Source organism: Chiloscyllium punctatum, chromosome 48 (assembly GCF_047496795.1).
Source record: "Chiloscyllium punctatum isolate Juve2018m chromosome 48, sChiPun1.3, whole genome shotgun sequence".
NCBI lineage: Eukaryota > Metazoa > Chordata > Chondrichthyes > Orectolobiformes > Hemiscylliidae > Chiloscyllium > Chiloscyllium punctatum.
This window is the reverse complement of record NC_092786.1, coordinates 51964712-51981891: the sequence shown is the minus strand read 5'-3', so window position 1 is coordinate 51981891 and position 17180 is coordinate 51964712. Positions and strand designations below refer to the sequence as shown.

The window sequence follows — 17180 nt, the reverse complement described above, 5'->3', positions numbered from 1 at the left end:
CATACATTCACTGATAATTCCTTAGATAGTTTGTAGGATCTTGCTGTATACAAGCTGTTCACTATTGGCTGATGGAGGAACAGTGGTAGCATTCCAAAACTAACTGATTATACATTTTGCAAGTAACCTCTGAAAAAGATTTCATTCACCTCAACAAACATTTCTCCTACCATTGAATTTTGCCGCTGTGAGTCAAGTGGGCATGGTTCCCTGTATCATAGGCATGTCATCGTTCTAAATTCTTTTAATGTGCTAGGAGACTTATGATAAAAACAGAGTATCACGGTCATGATGATGGATCATAATGCCCAGATAGCCTACAAACCTTTCATTACAAAGGGCAGAAGTTTTTTTTTGGGCGATGTGCCAGTTTTGTTGAAGTCCATGGAGCACTATCTTTCTGCATGCCTTTGGGATTTTCTGACTGCATTTGGTGACTAACTACCGCACATGGTGCCCCCTTGCCCAATTCTATCCCCATACTACCACTTGCAAGGCTGGGAACAATCTGTAGTGCCAGGATATCCCAGGATGCATCCTTGCTTTGCACCCAGCCAATCACAGTCAGTCCAGAGCTGCCTTGCACTGTGCTTGACATTTCCACCAGACATTGCAAAGAAGGGAAAATCAGCATTCCACTTTGTGGGTTGAAACCCAGAGGTCCTGCTGGAGGAGGTGGGAAGTTTTGTTAAAAGATGCAGCAAGTTGTTCCCGACATCGAGATTAGCCTCGCTGAACACTTTTTAGATTAGATTACCTAAAGTGTGGAAACAGGCCCATCGGCCCTACAAGTCCATAACGACCCTCCGAAGAGTAACCCACCCAGACCCATTTTCCCTCTGACTAATGCACCTAAAAACCTGTGGACAATTTCGCATGGCCAATTCACCTGACCTGCAAATCATTGGAATGTGGAAGGAAACCAGAGCACCCAGAGGAAACTCACACAGACACAGAGAGAATGTGCAAACTCCACACAGACAGTCGCCCATGGTTGGAATCGAACCTGGGACTATGGCACTGTGAGGCAGCAGTGCTAACCACTGAGCCACCGTGTCGCATGTTCAAATCTCTAAGGTTCTGCCCAACATAATTTTTAAAAAGAAAACTTAAGTGCCAAAACTTGACTGAGAATAGAAATTCTGAACAATGTAATTCTGTGACAGTCTGGACGACCAGTATGAACTATCCACAGCCTTGAGGGACATCATGGAATGTCACACCTGGCAGGTGTCAAGGAAGCCTCACAAAGAGAGACTTCAAAAGACTGAAGTATAAGACAAACTAATTTCTTCCTCTCAGAAGTACAACATCTTCCGTAGACTATATACTAGATAGAGAGAATACGATCAAGAAAGACATGTTCATTTTGACCCTTTCCGGGATGTAGAAACTGCAACCTGTAGTCTGTGTGTGGTAATAGACTTTCATGCTAGTGTGTGTGTACTAACGTGCTGTGAGGGTCACAGCTTGGTGGCAGGCATTAAACACTCCAGCACTGCAGATGAAAAGGTAAAGGCGTTCTCCTGCTCTGAACGCTGCTGGTCATTTCACATCGGGGAGAAACAGGACAAAAGAATTTAAGCTAACTGCAAAACCAAGAGTATCCGTCAATGTCAATGTTACCAGCATTATCCAATTGAAGATCCACAACAGAACATTGTCTGCTTTTCACAGAACTCGGACTAATCCATATATGTGTTTTGGCTTTTATCTTTTATGTGCTTGCCTCTCATTTTTAATCTATATGTATTGCATTTTTATGTCTTCTCATAGAGTTATAGAGTCATGCAGCACGGAAGCTTACCATTCGGTACAACCAGTCCATGCTGAACATAATCCCAAACTAAACGAGGCCCATTTGCCTGCTCCTCGCCCATATCCTTCCAAAGTTTTCCTATTCATTTATCTATCCAAATGTCTTGTCATTGTACCCACATCTGCCACTTAGAGTCATAGAGCTGTACAGCACGGAAACATACCCTTCGATCTAAGTTGTCCATGCTGACCAGATATCCTAAATTAATCTACTCCCATTTTCCTGCACTTGGCCCATGTCCGTCTAAACCCTTCCTTTTCATGAACCCATCCAGATGCCTTTTAAATGTTGAAATTGTACCAGCCTCCACCACCTCCCTTGGCAGCTCATTCCGTACATGCACCACCCTCTGCGTGAACAAGTTGCCCCTGAGATCCCTTTTTATTTCTTTCCCCTCTCACCTTAAACCTATGCCCACTAGTTTTGGACTCCCCTATCCTGGGGGAAAGACGTTTGGTATTCACCCTATCCATGCCCCTCCTGATTTTATAGATTTCTATAAGGTCACCTCTTAGCCTCTAATACTCCAGGGTGGCACAGGTAACACTGCAGCCTTACAGTGCCAGGGACCCGGGTTTAATTCCAGCCTTGGGCGATGGTCTGTGTGGAGTTTGCACATTCTCCCTGTGCATGCATGGGTTTCCTTCCACAATCCAAAGATGTGCAGGTTAGGTGGGTTGGCTGTGCTAAATTGTCCATAGTGTTTAGGGATGTGTAGGTAATGTGCATTAGTTTGGGGTAAATGTAGAATAGTAGGGGAATGGGTCTGGGTGGGTTACTCTTGGGACGGTGGTGGACTTGTAGGCTGAATGGTCTGTTTTCACACTGTAGAGATTCTGTGATTCCAAAATAGCCCCAGCCTATTCAGCCTCTCCCAATAGCTCAAACACTTCAACCCTGGTAACATGTTTGTAAATCTTTTCTGAACTTGTTCAAGTTTCACAACATCCTTTCTAATTCCTGGCAATTCAAGAAAACCTGGCTTCTTTTAAAACATAAACAGTTTTGGTTTGGAAAAAGGCATCTACAAGTGAAGGATTCCTTTTTTAAATTAACCAATCAAGGTGAATAAAGAAGAACAGACAATCCATTCCTCCTGTCTGGAAGCTAATCAGTTTTGGGGGTATCCCATAATAAACAGGGAAACCTGTCCTGGGGATTGGTCATAACATTCAGTTGTGCATTTGGTGGAGTCCTGTCTACAATGGCTGCACCAAACTCTGAATCTCCAGATGAACTTAGACTTTTTTTGTTGAGTACTAAGAAACTGAAAAGCAATTCAGTCTGGTTTTTACTTCTTTAAAGGTCAGTTAATTGAAACTTGGCTTTTGACCCCATGCATATCAAACTGTGCTTAGGAAACTGCATTTGGTGTGAGTGAGAAATTATTAGATAAAAGCCAACAACATTACATGAGATCAAAGCTTCACTGTGGCCCTGAGTCACACCAGCCAGTATGGCTTCCAGCATGTGTTGTCTTATCTAATGCCAGCTTGGTTGATGTAGGCTGTTCAGTCCTCACTTTCTTCTCAGTACATTTATGGGCTTGGGCTGAGGAAACAAAAGTATCAGCCTTGTGGGCAAGCTGGAAGTCTTGCCAAATCTGATTCTGGAATGGAAATTCTGAATAATATAATTCAGTGACTGTCTGAAAGGTGAATTATCCTCAGCCTTGAGGGAGACCGGAATGTCACCCAGTCAAGTGGTGGTGGTGGTGTCCAACCAGGTGATGGGAGAGGAGATTGGAGAAAGAGCCATTGTCCTGGCATTGGCTGTGGAAAATGTTTTCCTTCATTCCTGCTGACTTCAAATGAATTTTCTAAAAATAAAATTGAAATTTTTCCAGTTGTGTCTATGACTGATTACCCTGGCTATCAGAAAGGTTAAGGTCAGTGGATGGGTCTTTAGGCCTGTTTTACGTGGCCATCAGGGATGCCTTAAATAATGTTTGACTACGTTTCCAGGCAGGATATGTTTCAGGAAGCCTTGGGGTTCTTGGATTTGTGACACTTAAACCTTGCATTTCCACCTCTCTTTTCTTCTCCTTATGCACTCCAATGCTTAAATCTCTTTAAGGTAGTCTTTGATTGTCTGTCACAGTATTTCTTTATGTCCCTTGGTGTTCTATTGAAGGCAATGGAGGTTGATTAGTTTGGCTGGCCGGATGGCCGGTTTGTGATGTAGATACTAATAGAATGGGCTCAATTTCCATCATCAGCTGAGTTCACTACCTGCTTTCACAACTTTGCCCTTCACATGAACTGTGGTGACCCAGTTGACCCTGTCTAGTAAGAGAGCAGCCTTATAGTTTTCTGAGATTAAGGTGATGACTATTACTATATAACTGCATGTTGCTGTTGTAAAATGTAATATGTTCTGACATCTTGGCCATCGACTTTGTTTCTCCTCAAAGACACACAACAGCATTACTTCAAGGTGTCTAGCAATATGCATCATCACCCTGAGCTGTGTCTGATACAAAGCAATCTTCTATTTCAGAGCAATCTTTGCTGATTTGCTGGAATAGATTGGCTCAGGAGTGGCTCGAGTGTGAGGTGTAAAGAAACTATTAACTGGCTGAATCATCAGAGATGGTGAAATGGTTTTGGAATAGTCTCCTCTTTGCTGTTCCTTTTGTATTTCCTTTTGACTATACATTAGTGAACCATTTACAATGGAGAGAAATCGAAACCATTGACTTTAATGGGAATGATTTTCTGCTACATTGAGCTTGACAAATTTGTATTGATTGATGTGATGAGTCAATGACTCTGTTGTTTCACCAGGCTACATGATGACAGGAAGTAATTAAAGTAGACTGTGCTCTATTCTCATCCAGTGACCTATAAGACCATAAGACATAGGAGCAGAAATTAGGCCATTCAGCCTATCGAATCTGCTCTGCCATTCAATCATGGCTGATATGTTTCTGAACCCCAGTCTTCTGCTTTCTCTCTGTAACCCTTGATCCCCTTGACAATCAGGAACCTATCTACATGTTAAATATACTCAATGACCTAGCCTCCACAGTCTTCTGTGACAGTGAGTTCCATAGATTCACCACTCTCTGGCTCAAGAAGTTTCTCTGTATCTCCATTCTAAAAGGTCATCACTTTACTTTAAGGCTTTGCCCCTGGGTCGTAGTCTCTCCTACCAATGGAACATCTTCCCAACATCTACTCTGTCCAGGCCATTCAGTATTCTGTAAGTTTCAATTAGATCCCCTCTCATCCTCAGAATTCTTTCCAAAACTTTGCTGACCACAGACTTAAGATTGACTGGTCTGTAATTTCCAGGGATTTCCCTATTACCTTTGGAGGTGGCACGGTGGTTTAGTGGTTAGCACTGCTGCCTCACAGCACCAGGATCCCAGGTTTGATTCCAACCTCAGATGACTGTCTGTATGGAGTTTGCACATTCTCCCCGTGTCTGCGTGGGTTTCCTCCGGGTGCTCCGGTTTCCTCCCACAGTCCAAAGATGTGCAAGTTAGGTGAATTGGCCATGCTAAATTGCCCAAGTGTTAGGTGCATTAGTCAGAGAGAAATGGGTCTGGTTGGGTTACTCTTTGGAGGGTTGGTTTGGACTTGTTGGGCTTTGGGACCTGTTTCTACACTGTAGGGAATCTAATCCTTCTAAACTCCATAGAGTCAGAGTCCTCATATGTTAAGCTTTTCATTCCTGGGACCATTCTCATGAACTTCCTCTGAATCTGGTCCAGGGCCAATACATCCTTCCTGAGATCTAGGGCCCAAAACTGAGCGCAATACTCCAAATGTGGTCTGACCAGAGCCTTATAGAGCCTCAGACGTACATCCCTGCTTTTATATTCAAGTCCTCTCAAAATAAGTGCCATCATTGCATTTTCCTCCCTAACTACTGACTCAACCTGCAAGTTTATCTTGAGAGAATCCTGGACTAGAACTCCCAAGTCCCTTTGCCCTTTCTACTTCTGAATTTTATCCCCATTTAGAAAATAGTCCATGCCTCTATTCTTCTTATCAAAGTGCATGACCTCACACTTTCCCAAATTGTACTCCATCTGCCACTTCTTTGCCCACTCTCCTTACCTGTCCAAATCTTTCTGCAGCCTTCCCACCTCCTCAATGCTACCTGTCTTTCTACCTAGCTTTGCATCATCTGCAAATGTAGCCAGAATGCCCTCAGCACCTTCATCTCGATCATTAATGTATAAAGTGAAATATTGTGGTCCCAACACTGACCCATGCGGAATACCACTTGTCACAGGCTGACATCCTGAGAAAGATCCTTTTATCCTCACTCTCTGCTTTCTGCCAGACAGCCAGTCTTCTATCCATGCTGGCACCTTGCTTCTAACACCATGGGTCCTTACCTTACTCAGCAGCCTCCTGTCAAAGGCCTTCTTGAATTCCAGATAGATAACATCCCTTGGTTCTCCTTGATCTAACGTGCTCACTACTTTCTCAAAGAATTCTAGCAGATTTGTCAGACATGACCTCTGCTTGATGAAACCATGCAGACTTTGCCCTATTTTACCATACACTTTCAAGTATTCAGAAATCTCATCCTTCATTATGGACTCCAAACTCTTACCCATGCCTGAGATTAGGGTAATCGACCTATAATTTTGCATCTTTTGCCTTATTCCCTTTTTAAACGGGTTCACATTAGTGATTTTTCAGTCACCTGGGATCCTCTCTGACTCTAGCGATTCATGAGAGAACACCACTAATGCCTCCACTATCTCTTCAGTTATCATCCTTAGAATTCTAGGGTGTAGTCCATCAGGTCCAGGTGATTTATCCACCTTCAGGCTATTCAGGTTTTCTGGCACCTTCTCCTTGGTGATGGTCACCATACTAAGCTCTGCCCCCTCATTCTCTTGAATTTTTCGGATATTACTTGTGTCTTCCACTGTGAAGATGATGCGAAGTAATTATTCAGTTCCTCAGCCATTTAATTAATTCCCACTACTATCTCTACAGCATCATTTTCTAGTCGTCCAATGTCCACATTTACTTCTCTTTTGCCCTTTATATATCTAAAGAAACTCATACACTCTTCCTTTATATTACTGGCTAGCTTACCCTCATATTTAATCTTCTCCCTCTTTATTTCTACTTTTGTTGCCCTCTGTTGGTCTTTGTTAGCTTTGCAATCCACTGGTTTCCCACTGCCCTTCCCCACATTATATGTTTTCTCTTTTGCTTTTATGCTAGCCCCGACTTCCCTAGTCAACCATAGTTTCCTCATCCTCCCTGTACCATGCTTCTTTCTCCTCAGGATGAATCTTTGCCATGTCTCCTGAATCACTCCCAGAAACTCCTGCCATTGCTGTTCCACTGTCTTTCCTGCTAGGCTCCTCTTCCAGTCAAATCTGCTCAGCTCTTCCCTGATGCCTCTGTAGTTGCCTTTATTCAGCTGTAATACCTTTACCTCTGATTCTATATTCTCCCTTTAAAATTGCAGAATAAATTCAATTCTATTATAATCACTGCCTCCTAAGGATTCCTTCACCTTAAGCTCTTCTATGTTAGGTACAAACTGTAAAGGCTTGTAGTGGGCACAGGGGCTCCACTGAGTTACCCTAGCGTTTTGAGAGATTCTCCCTAGTGCTGTAGCTGTGTTGGACACAAATCCAGGATAATGATGTGATTGAGAAGAGGATGGGAGATGGTTTTTGACTCTCCAGCTTGATATTGTCCCTTGGTTGTGACCTTGGAGAACCCAAGCGGAAAGGTGTCCCAGCAAACCTGGAGAACAGACTTGTTCAGCAACCTTCTTCAGAAATGCCCCAACAATACTTTAGGTGATTGCTGAGGGGGTGATTAATCCAGAATCCCAGGTAATGTTCTGGGGATCCAGATTTGAATCCTATCATTTGAATTCAATTAAAAAATCTGGAATTAAGAGGCAAGTGACCACAAAGCAGTTGTTGATTGTCAAATAAAAAAACCTATCTGGTTCACAAATGTCCTTTAGAGAAGGACATCATTACCTGGTCTGATCTACATGTGACTACAGACCCACGGCAATGTGGTTGACTCTCACCTGCCTTCTTGGCAACTTGGCAATAAATGCTGGCCCAGCCAGTGACACCCATATCCTGGGAGGGAATAAGAAAAAGCTATTATAAAAAGATATTCCAACAGCAGCCAGAAGTTCCTAATGAAAGTGGGGAGGAGAAGTATTCAAGGTTCTGTCAGGGTGCAGGCCTGTGCCAGGTGAATGAGCCAGGACTGTTCTCTACTTCATACATTTAATCTCTGGAACTACTCAATAGCAGGATGCTTTGTGGTAACTCAGAGAAGAAATTGGCCCGTAATAATCCAAAGCCCAGTGAACCATTACTTAGCCTTTGCCTATCTTCTCCTGGAGTTGCTAATATATATTAAGCCATGACTTCATACCCACCTTCAGGAGCTCCTTGTAGGTGGTGATACTGAATGTCATTAAGTAGGGCCATAGAGTCATAGAGATATACAGCATGGAAACAGACTCTTTGGTCCAACTTATTCGTGCCGCCCAGATATGGTTATCCCAGCTGAGTCTAATCCCGTCCTCACTCAGTGCCCTTGTATGTTTATGGTTTAACAGCAAGAGTTAATGGATGGCGCCGACCCTTCGTAAGCAGAAGGTCATAGTTCAGGGCTTAACTAAAATCATTCTTTTGACGCGATGTTGAACCAAGTTACTTTCTGCTTGTTAAAATGGATGTTAAAGCTTGAATATATTTTAAGGGAAGCAGTGAGTTCTCCCGGAGACCCAACCAGCCAATACCAACAAAAAAGAAGAATAATTTGATATGTTTGGGATCATTCTGGGTGCAGAATTAGCTGGAATGTTTGGTCACGTAACGACATTTACATCATTCAAAACAAAGTTCAATCTATGAGGAAAAATTTAATATGATTGTTATTAATCTCCTTATTACTGTTTTTCAGGCTTGATAGTATACTTGGGAATGATGGTAGGAGCTTTTGTCTGGGGTGGTCTGGCAGACAAAATGGGCAGAAGATATTGTCTGATGATTGCCCTCAGCATCAATGGAGTCTTTATCATCTTTTCATCATTTGTCCAGGGCTATGGTATATTCCTGTTCTGCCGACTACTTTCAGGAGCTGGGTAAGGGATATGAATCTTTTGAAACAAGGTATTGACACAGAGATATTCCATTTGAGTACTAGCTAGTCATTCTTGTTAGCATTCTTGTTCCTGGGTTGGACACACACACACTGTTGTGTATTACCCCTGAGTAAAACTAACACACGCTGTGCTGCAGACATTCATGAATGGACTATGTTTATTTACTCCCAGTAGAGAGAGAGATATACCAAAATGCACAGACTTTGCAATGTTCAACACATGCCAAGTTATGAATGTGCAGCTATCTCTCCTGCGTATACCTGCAGGAGATGAGAGTGCTGTATTGTCTGCCGATTTGCGTCATGCTTCTTCAGTTTCTGGAATGATGATTGGGTCCTCTGCTCACGAAGTGTAACCTCAAGTGTGTCAAAAGAAATATCTTCTTCAAAATGATTTTGTGAAATTATACAATAAATTGAAAGGTGAAATTTAGCCTGATGCTTGGGCTGAGAATTTGATTCTGTGGAATTTGTAAGCAGCCTGATTTTGCCAATTTGTTCTTTAATTGCTCAATGAAAAAAAACCCAAAAAAACTCTGGATGCTGAAAATCAGAAACCAAAACAGAAATTGCCAGAAGCACTCAGCGGGTCTAGCAGCATCTGTGGAGAGAAATCAGAGTTAACGTTTCATATCCAGTGACCTTTCTTCAGAACTCTAGAGCTGCTGGGATTTTCCAGCAATCCCTGTTCTTGTTGCTATTTATCATTCTTTCCCTCCGAGGCTCTGGTTAATACTAATTGTCCCAGTTACCAAAGAAGACAAACAGGAGGGCTGGAAGAACACAGCAAGCCAGGCAGAATCAGGTGGTGGAGGAGCAATGTTTTGGGTGTAACCCACCCAAAGATATAATTTATACCATCAGATAATTTGGATCCAATCAACTCCCACTGCTGATTTGATAAGCAGGAATGGAAAGTGGAGATTTTGGGAGCATTAGCCATAGAAGAATCATGAAGAAGACCAAGTGCTACATTTTCAGAGCGACAGTGGACATTAATTGCAGCCTCATCTGCATTACCCATATGCCAAGGCCATAACGAAATAATTTATAATATTAAAATGAGCAGAAGGAAAGATTTAAAAGGAAACAAATTTACCCACAAGAATGCTTGTCATTTCTCTCTCTTTTAGTATCGGCGGCTCCATCCCCATTGTTTTCTCCTATTTCTCGGAATTCCTGGCTCGGGAGAAGCGAGGGGAGCATCTCAGCTGGCTCTGCATGTTTTGGATGGTGGGTGGGATTTACGCATCAGTGATGGCCTGGAGCATCATCCCACACTACGGTGAGTGTCACAATCCTTTCTCGGCCCGTTATATGCATGCTCAGAGAGAGAGTCTGAGGTGATGGCCTAGTAGTATTGTTGCTGGTCAATAATAGTAATAATTTGCTTTGAACCCCACCATGGCAGATGTTGGAAATTCAATTCAATAAAAAAATTTGGAATTCAGAATCTAATGAATAAAGATCACACAACACCAGGTTATAGTCCAATAGGTTTATTTGGAAGCACTAGATTTCGGAGCGCAGCTCCTTCATTAGGTAATCAAACCACTTGATGAAAGAGCAGCACTCCAAAAACTTGTACTTTCAAATAAACCTGTTGGACTATAACCTGGGGTTGTGTGATTTTTAACTTTGTCCACTCCATTCCAACACCATCTCCTCCACATTGAATCTAATGGTGACTGCCATTAAAAAAAAAACATTTGGCTCACTAATGTCCAGTAGGGAAGGAGTTCACTTGTCGGAATCCAGACCCCATGGCATTGTGGTTGATCCAGCTAGTGTTGGAACACTTTTTTGGCATCAGAAACTGTCTGTCCAGACAACTGAGCTAACAGGGGTACAATCACTGGAGGGTGGAGGCCTGGTGGTGATGGGGAGCTAGTGCCCCAATGAACTGAGCTTCAGATGGAGGTAACCCAGTTTCCTTCCTGTTTTTTAGCCCAAGCTGTTGGGCTGACCATCTTCTTCCCCTCTTCCCCATCTGACTGTAAGGTCTCATGGTCATCACACTGCACGTGTACTGCCTGACCTCTCGGGTATTTCCAGCTTTGCTGTTCTTATTTATGCCAGCACACTCCCATCACTAATATGTTTCAAATAAAGGACGATCCACCAATCTTTATTAATTGCACAGAGTTTTGACGGGAAACTGCAAAGTGCAGTAGGGTGACAGAATGTCCTTTCACCTTGGGCTCAGCTCAGAATCCAGCCTAGACTGAAATAAAGAGCTTTCTCGCAGTTGCAAACTCCTGATACAAAAGTAGACCAAGGCCATATATAGCACAGCCTGAAATTTGCAAAATCAGCTTAATCCGACAACCATTTATGGGGTTTGGTTTCATACCAGAGAGTATGTTTGCCTGTTCCATTTAGTTCAACCTTAATAGTGTCCTGTATTACGGGCTTTAGGTTTCTCAGTTTATTTTCAAGGACTTCATGAAGGCTGTTTTATGTCCCCTGGGGAGTGTCATCACTGCAGACATCCACTCTCTGATTAGTATCCCTGTAAATGGATTCTGCAGGAAACAGAGTATCAGTGATGTCTCATAGCTCACGTTACCATTGAAATTGAAATAAGCTTCAAGGTTTAACAAGGATGTCAGCTGATGTTTCTGATCCAATCATGAGTGCACTGTTGCACTTGTTAATATGGTATCTTTAAAAAGTTAGCTCCTGTGGTTAAGCAAAGAGAAATTGCAGCAATGATTTTTCCTGCAAGAATGCAGGAATGCTTTGAGTAATGTTACTAATACATTGATTGCATGCAGCATGAATATTTCTGCTCATAGACCCATGCATTATCTGCAAACACCCAGTGCTTTGGGTCCAGTGATCAGATTCATGACTTTGAGAGTGATGGGCTACAGAAAGAAAGCAGGAACAGAAGCTATGGTAAACTGCAGTACACCCACATGAGCACACTCTCCGGTCCTACGCCTGACACCTCTTGTTGTCATGGTGAGGGAGGTGTCGAGAAACATACCGCAAAGTCTGGTTGGTACATTGCACTTTGGAACTGTGCTCCAATTAGACCACATTCTTGTTAAGGATTGAATAAATGGGGTTAGCTCGGTTGGCTGGACAGTCGATTCAGAATGTAGAGTGATATGATTAGTGTGGGTTCAATTCCTGCACTAGCTGAGGTTATCATGAAGGATTCTCCACTTCCATGAGGTGTAGTGACCCTTAGGTTAAACTTACCATCAGTCATCCATCTCTCTCTCTCTAATGAAATGTTAGCTCTATGGTCTGGTAGGACAATGGCAATTTTACCTTTAATTGTCTAGTATTAATCAAAAATAAATGGTTTATTGTGATTGCAAAACGATTTACGTAGAGCAGCTTTCACAATCCATCCTGAGGCTCGTGTTGATATGTTACAATGCATTTGTAAAATAAAACACCGCACCTTTAATGTGGACAGCATTCTGTACTGGAGAATTGGAGATGTTTGAAGTGACAGCCAGAACTATAGTCAAGAAAAATAGATTTCGAGAATACATTTGAATGTATGGAGAAATTTAAAGAGCATATTGAAGTGATTGAACCAATATTTACTGGTGTCATGAGATGATGTGAAAATTGACAAAAAACAGTGTAATACACCTTAATGGACAGCCAAAGGAGGAGTTGGTTGAGATGCAGAAGTAAGGCATTGAAGATTAAATTTAGGTGCATTTTAAGTGATATGTCGATGGCATAGGTTTATGGTGAGAGGGGAAAGATATAAAAGAGACCTAAAGGGCAACTTTTTCCACACAGAGGCTGATACCTGGATGGAATGAGCTGCCAGAGGAAGTGGTGGAGGCTGGTACAATTGCAACATTTAAAAGGCACCTGGATGGGTATATGAATAGGAAGGGTTTGGAGGGATATGGGCCAGGTGCTGGCAGGTGGGACTAGATTGGGTTGGGATATCTGGTTGGCATGGACGAGTTAGACCGAAGGGTCTATTTCCATGCTGTACATCTCCATGACTCTGTGACTCTATGATAATTAAGGTGTAAACAATTTTAAAAACTACCAGAGACTGTCATACCGGACATTGCTTGGCTATCTCACCAACCACCAGAAATGTGATAAAATGTATAATTCAAAAATTGACATTTGATGGTCAGACAATGGTTCATTCAGCTCCATCCTCTCCGGCTCTCTGTTGCAATCTTGCCTTTTCACTAGTTTATTGACATTGCACTGAGCCACATTCATTTGATGTTCCTCCTTGCTTCTCCAAAATATAAAAGGTGACAAACTCCTCCTCCTTGCTATAGGTAAATCAAGGTTTACTGTGCTGTTTTTGACTCAAGCTCATTCTTGACACTTGACGACTGCTGCATTTAGGGAAAAGGGTGGCATGATTGAGTTTGTAATGTGTTGCACACTCCCCTGTATTTCCAAATATCCGTACAATGCAGATAGAGGTCATCTGGCCCATTGAGTCTGCACCAACCCTCTGACAAGCATCCCACCTTTTCCCTGTAACCCTGCATTTGCCATGACCAATCCACCTTTTCTACACATCCCTGGGCACTATGGGTAATTTAGCTTGGCCAATTGACCTAATCTGCACATCTTTGGACTGTGGGAGGAAACCGGAGCACCCCGAAGAAACCCACGCAGGCATTGGGAGAATGTGTATCTCCATACAATCACCTGAGGGTGGAATCAAACCTGGGTCCCTGTCACTGTGAGGCAGCAATGCTAACCACTGAGTCACCATGCCGCCTACAATTCTGCAATTTACAAAATCCAATCTAAATGTCTTCTCTCACCTAGAGTCCTGAGTCTATTTTCAAGTTTGCCATCTTGTACCATAGAACCTGACCCTTCAGCTAGGTGTTTCAGTTTTAATGCAAAATAATCTTTATCTGTGACTAAACTTAATCTGTCCACATCTCCCTCACATCTAATATGCAAATAGTTGGGCCAAAATCTTCCTTTAGAAACAAAGCAGCATACTCCTTTGACATTTTGGGACATCTTGTGTCCTTGTGTTTCAATCCTCAGCCAGACAATTTCAGAAGAGGTTTTTACCCTGGCACTCCATGTCCACATGCTCATTATAAACAACTCTACAATGTCAATTCAGATGTAGCACCAAAAATTACATGTTTAGCAAAGTCAAAATCCTTGCTTTGCCAAAGAAAACAAGCCTGATTTTTGTAACTCATACTTGGCGACTGCGAGGAGACGCTGAAGAATTCATGTTTGGCAAATGAAGTTGAATTGAGAAAGCGTTATATCATGCATATCCATTGGCAGATGTGCCAACACCCTACAGAATAAATGCCAACTGTGAGAGAACGAGATCTGGGTCTAGTATACCATTAAATAAAACTCAATATGGTGAGTGAAATCTAAAGCAAAAAGATTCCCAGCTTATGACAGAAAATTTCACCGTAAATTTCCATATTATTTTCTTCTTGTACAAAACCTTGGTTGGAGTTTAAATAGAGTGCCCAGTCCTCCTCATCTCTATCCTGAAAGGGAGAGACCCTAAATTTAAAACAATGCCCCCTAAGATATATGGGTAATGTTTACTTGTTGATTTCTTTAAAAAATTGAATAAAATGCTCATTAAAAACATTGATGTCCTGTACTGTCAGTGCGAAGATTAATCACAGGGAGAGGATGCAAGAACTGAACATATATGAATGTGCTCATTTGCTGGTATTTATTTGTGTGACAAAAATAGAAAGTGCTGGAAAAACTCAACAGATCTAGCAACATTCAAGGACAGAGAAACATGGTTAATGTTTTGAATCCAGTGAGCCTTCTTCAGTTAACTCTGCTTTCTATTCACGGATGCTGCCAGATCTGTTGAGTTTCTGCAGCAATTTCTCTGTTTGTTTCAGATGTTCAGCTTCTGCAATTCTTAGTTTTAGTGTGGTTGACCTTTACTGGGTGTGTTGGATCAGCGAGTGGCTCCTATTTTTGTTGAATGTCTTCTCTGGAAACCTTTTGTTGAGCTGTGCACTATCTAAAGTCAAGAGAGAGCAATGTGCTTCTGGCGGGTGCTGCTAATGGCTATCCTAAACAAGAGATGGCCCAAGATAGATAACTGCTCATGGGAGATGGCCAGGATTACCTACCATAACATATCTGCATGCTAGAATGTTAATTTTCACGTAAGAGATAGGAATGGTTGCTATTCACCTCAATCCGCTTAGTTTCCTCCTTTTGCTAATTATCTGAAAATTAAGACTGTTGAAATGCTCCTTCTTATTTGGAAGCACTAGCTTTTGGAGTGCTGCTCCTTCATCAAGTAGTTGTGGAGCGTCAGACCATAAGTGACAGAATTTCTAGCAAAACATTACAGTGTCATGCAACTGAAATGATATATTGAACAAACCTGGATTGTTGTTAAGTCTTTTATCTTTTAGAATGGGTTGCAGGTTTCGGTCATTAATATGTAAATCCCAGAACTCCTTTTAAGTCACCTTCTCGAGATAACTTAAGGCTTTATAACAAAAGGTGACATCTCAACTCAGATAATGCATTAAACGTGTGAGGTTAGAGGTGTCTGTACCCCAATCCTGAGTCAGACTGGTTCTGGATGTAGGTTTGCTCGCTGAGCTGAAAGGTTCATTTCCTGACATTTCGTTACCTTACTAGGTAACGTCTCCAGTGGACCTCATACGAAGCAATGCTGAAATTTCCTGCTTTCTATTTATAGAACTAGAATAAATAGAAAGCAGGAATTTTCAGCATTGCTTCGCATGAGATCCACTGAAGGTGCTACATAGTAGGGTAACGAAACATCTGGAAATGAACCTTCCAGCTCAGCGAGCAAACCTACATCCAAAACCTCAACCTGAGCTACAAATCTTCAGACTGGTTCTATTTTCAAAGTGGAATTTTTGAAATATTACATGGATTACATGCCTATATTTTGAGCAAAATAGAATGTATCTGCAAATATAATTCTGCAAATACAAATTCACTCCATAGACTTTTACGTGTGTGCACATACATGAGAGAGAGAGAGAGAGAGAGTGAGAGTGAGTGTGTGTATGTTAGTGTGAGTGCACGTGAGAGACTGTGTGTTTGCATGTCTGAAAGCATGTTCTGTGTTGTTACAGGAGCAAGGTAATGTTGGACCCATGGAATAGAATCTGAACGTGAGACCTGGCAGGAGGCAAGTCAGGTCAATGGAATGTTGTGGTCGGAGTAGAAAGTCCAAGGACTGCCAGCTGCTCTTTTGATTGGCACAGGTGGCAAAGTTGCCCTTACCAACGATTGTCTTTCTATCTGTTACAGGTTGGGGTTTCAGCATGGGCACCTCGTTTCAGTTCCACAGCTGGCGGTTGTTTGTCGTGGTATGTGCCCTACCCTGCCTGTCTTCCCTGATCGGCCTTCTCTTTGTGCCAGAAAGCCCTCGCTACTTACTAGAGGTGAGACAACCAGCAGAGTAGAAGCTACCCAGGTTGTCACTTCACGAACCCCTCTGTAGATAATTTGCAAACTTTTCATTTAATCTTTCAAGGCTAAGTTGTTCTGTGTTGTGCAGTAAGAGGTCTATAAAATCATGAGAGGCAGAGATAAGGTTAGCTAGTTGACAGCTTTTTCCCCATGGTAGGGGAAATCTAAAACTAGTGGGCATAGGTTTAAGGTGAGAGGGAAGAGATACAAAAGGGTCCAGCAGGGCAAAGTTTTTCGCACAGAGGGTGATGAGTGTTGGGAACGGGTTGCCAGAGACAGTAGTGGAAGTGAGTACCATTCCACCATCTAAGAAACATTTGGACAGGTATGTGGATGCGATAGGTATGGAGAAATATGGACCAAATGCAGGCAATTGGGACTCGTTAATTGTGAAAACTGGGCACCTTAGGCCTGTTTCCACACTGTAGGCTGCTCTGACTCTATGTATTTAACATATGCCTGAGATTCCTAGTTTATCCTGTCAGTGTATCTGCATTATCCTAGATCAGCAAATGGGATTACAGTGTTTTAGACCCAAATCTTCACACAGTCAGTGAGGGCAGCTCTCGATGGGAGACACAGTATTGTGAAATGATCCATTAAAATACATTTTTTTGATGTCAGTGCATTGAAAACAGAGCAGGGAGGTTTACCAGAAGATGAGATAGACGGGTGACATGTTTGTGAAGGATTTGTACGGAACAAAACCGAGAAACTATTTCCAGTGACATAAACGTCAGTAACTAGAGGTGACGAGATTAAGCTGGTTGGCTTTAAAAAAAGCTGAGGGTGGCATGAATAATGTA

The 17180-nt window shown here is 42.3% G+C and overlaps 1 protein-coding gene across 9 annotated transcripts in view; it reads left to right on the top strand.

Annotated features, from left to right (window-relative positions):
- LOC140469027 (synaptic vesicle glycoprotein 2B-like) overlaps positions 1 to 17180 on the top strand; it is a 200129-nt gene that overhangs the window by 153601 nt on the left and 29348 nt on the right. For all 9 annotated transcript variants that reach the window (XM_072565213.1, XM_072565211.1, XM_072565212.1 and 6 more), the window contains 3 exons: positions 8743 to 8923; positions 10077 to 10228; positions 16213 to 16346. In XM_072565213.1, coding sequence (XP_072421314.1) covers positions 8743 to 8923; positions 10077 to 10228; positions 16213 to 16346 — 467 coding nt within the window. The remainder of the gene's footprint in view (positions 1 to 8742; positions 8924 to 10076; positions 10229 to 16212; positions 16347 to 17180) is intronic.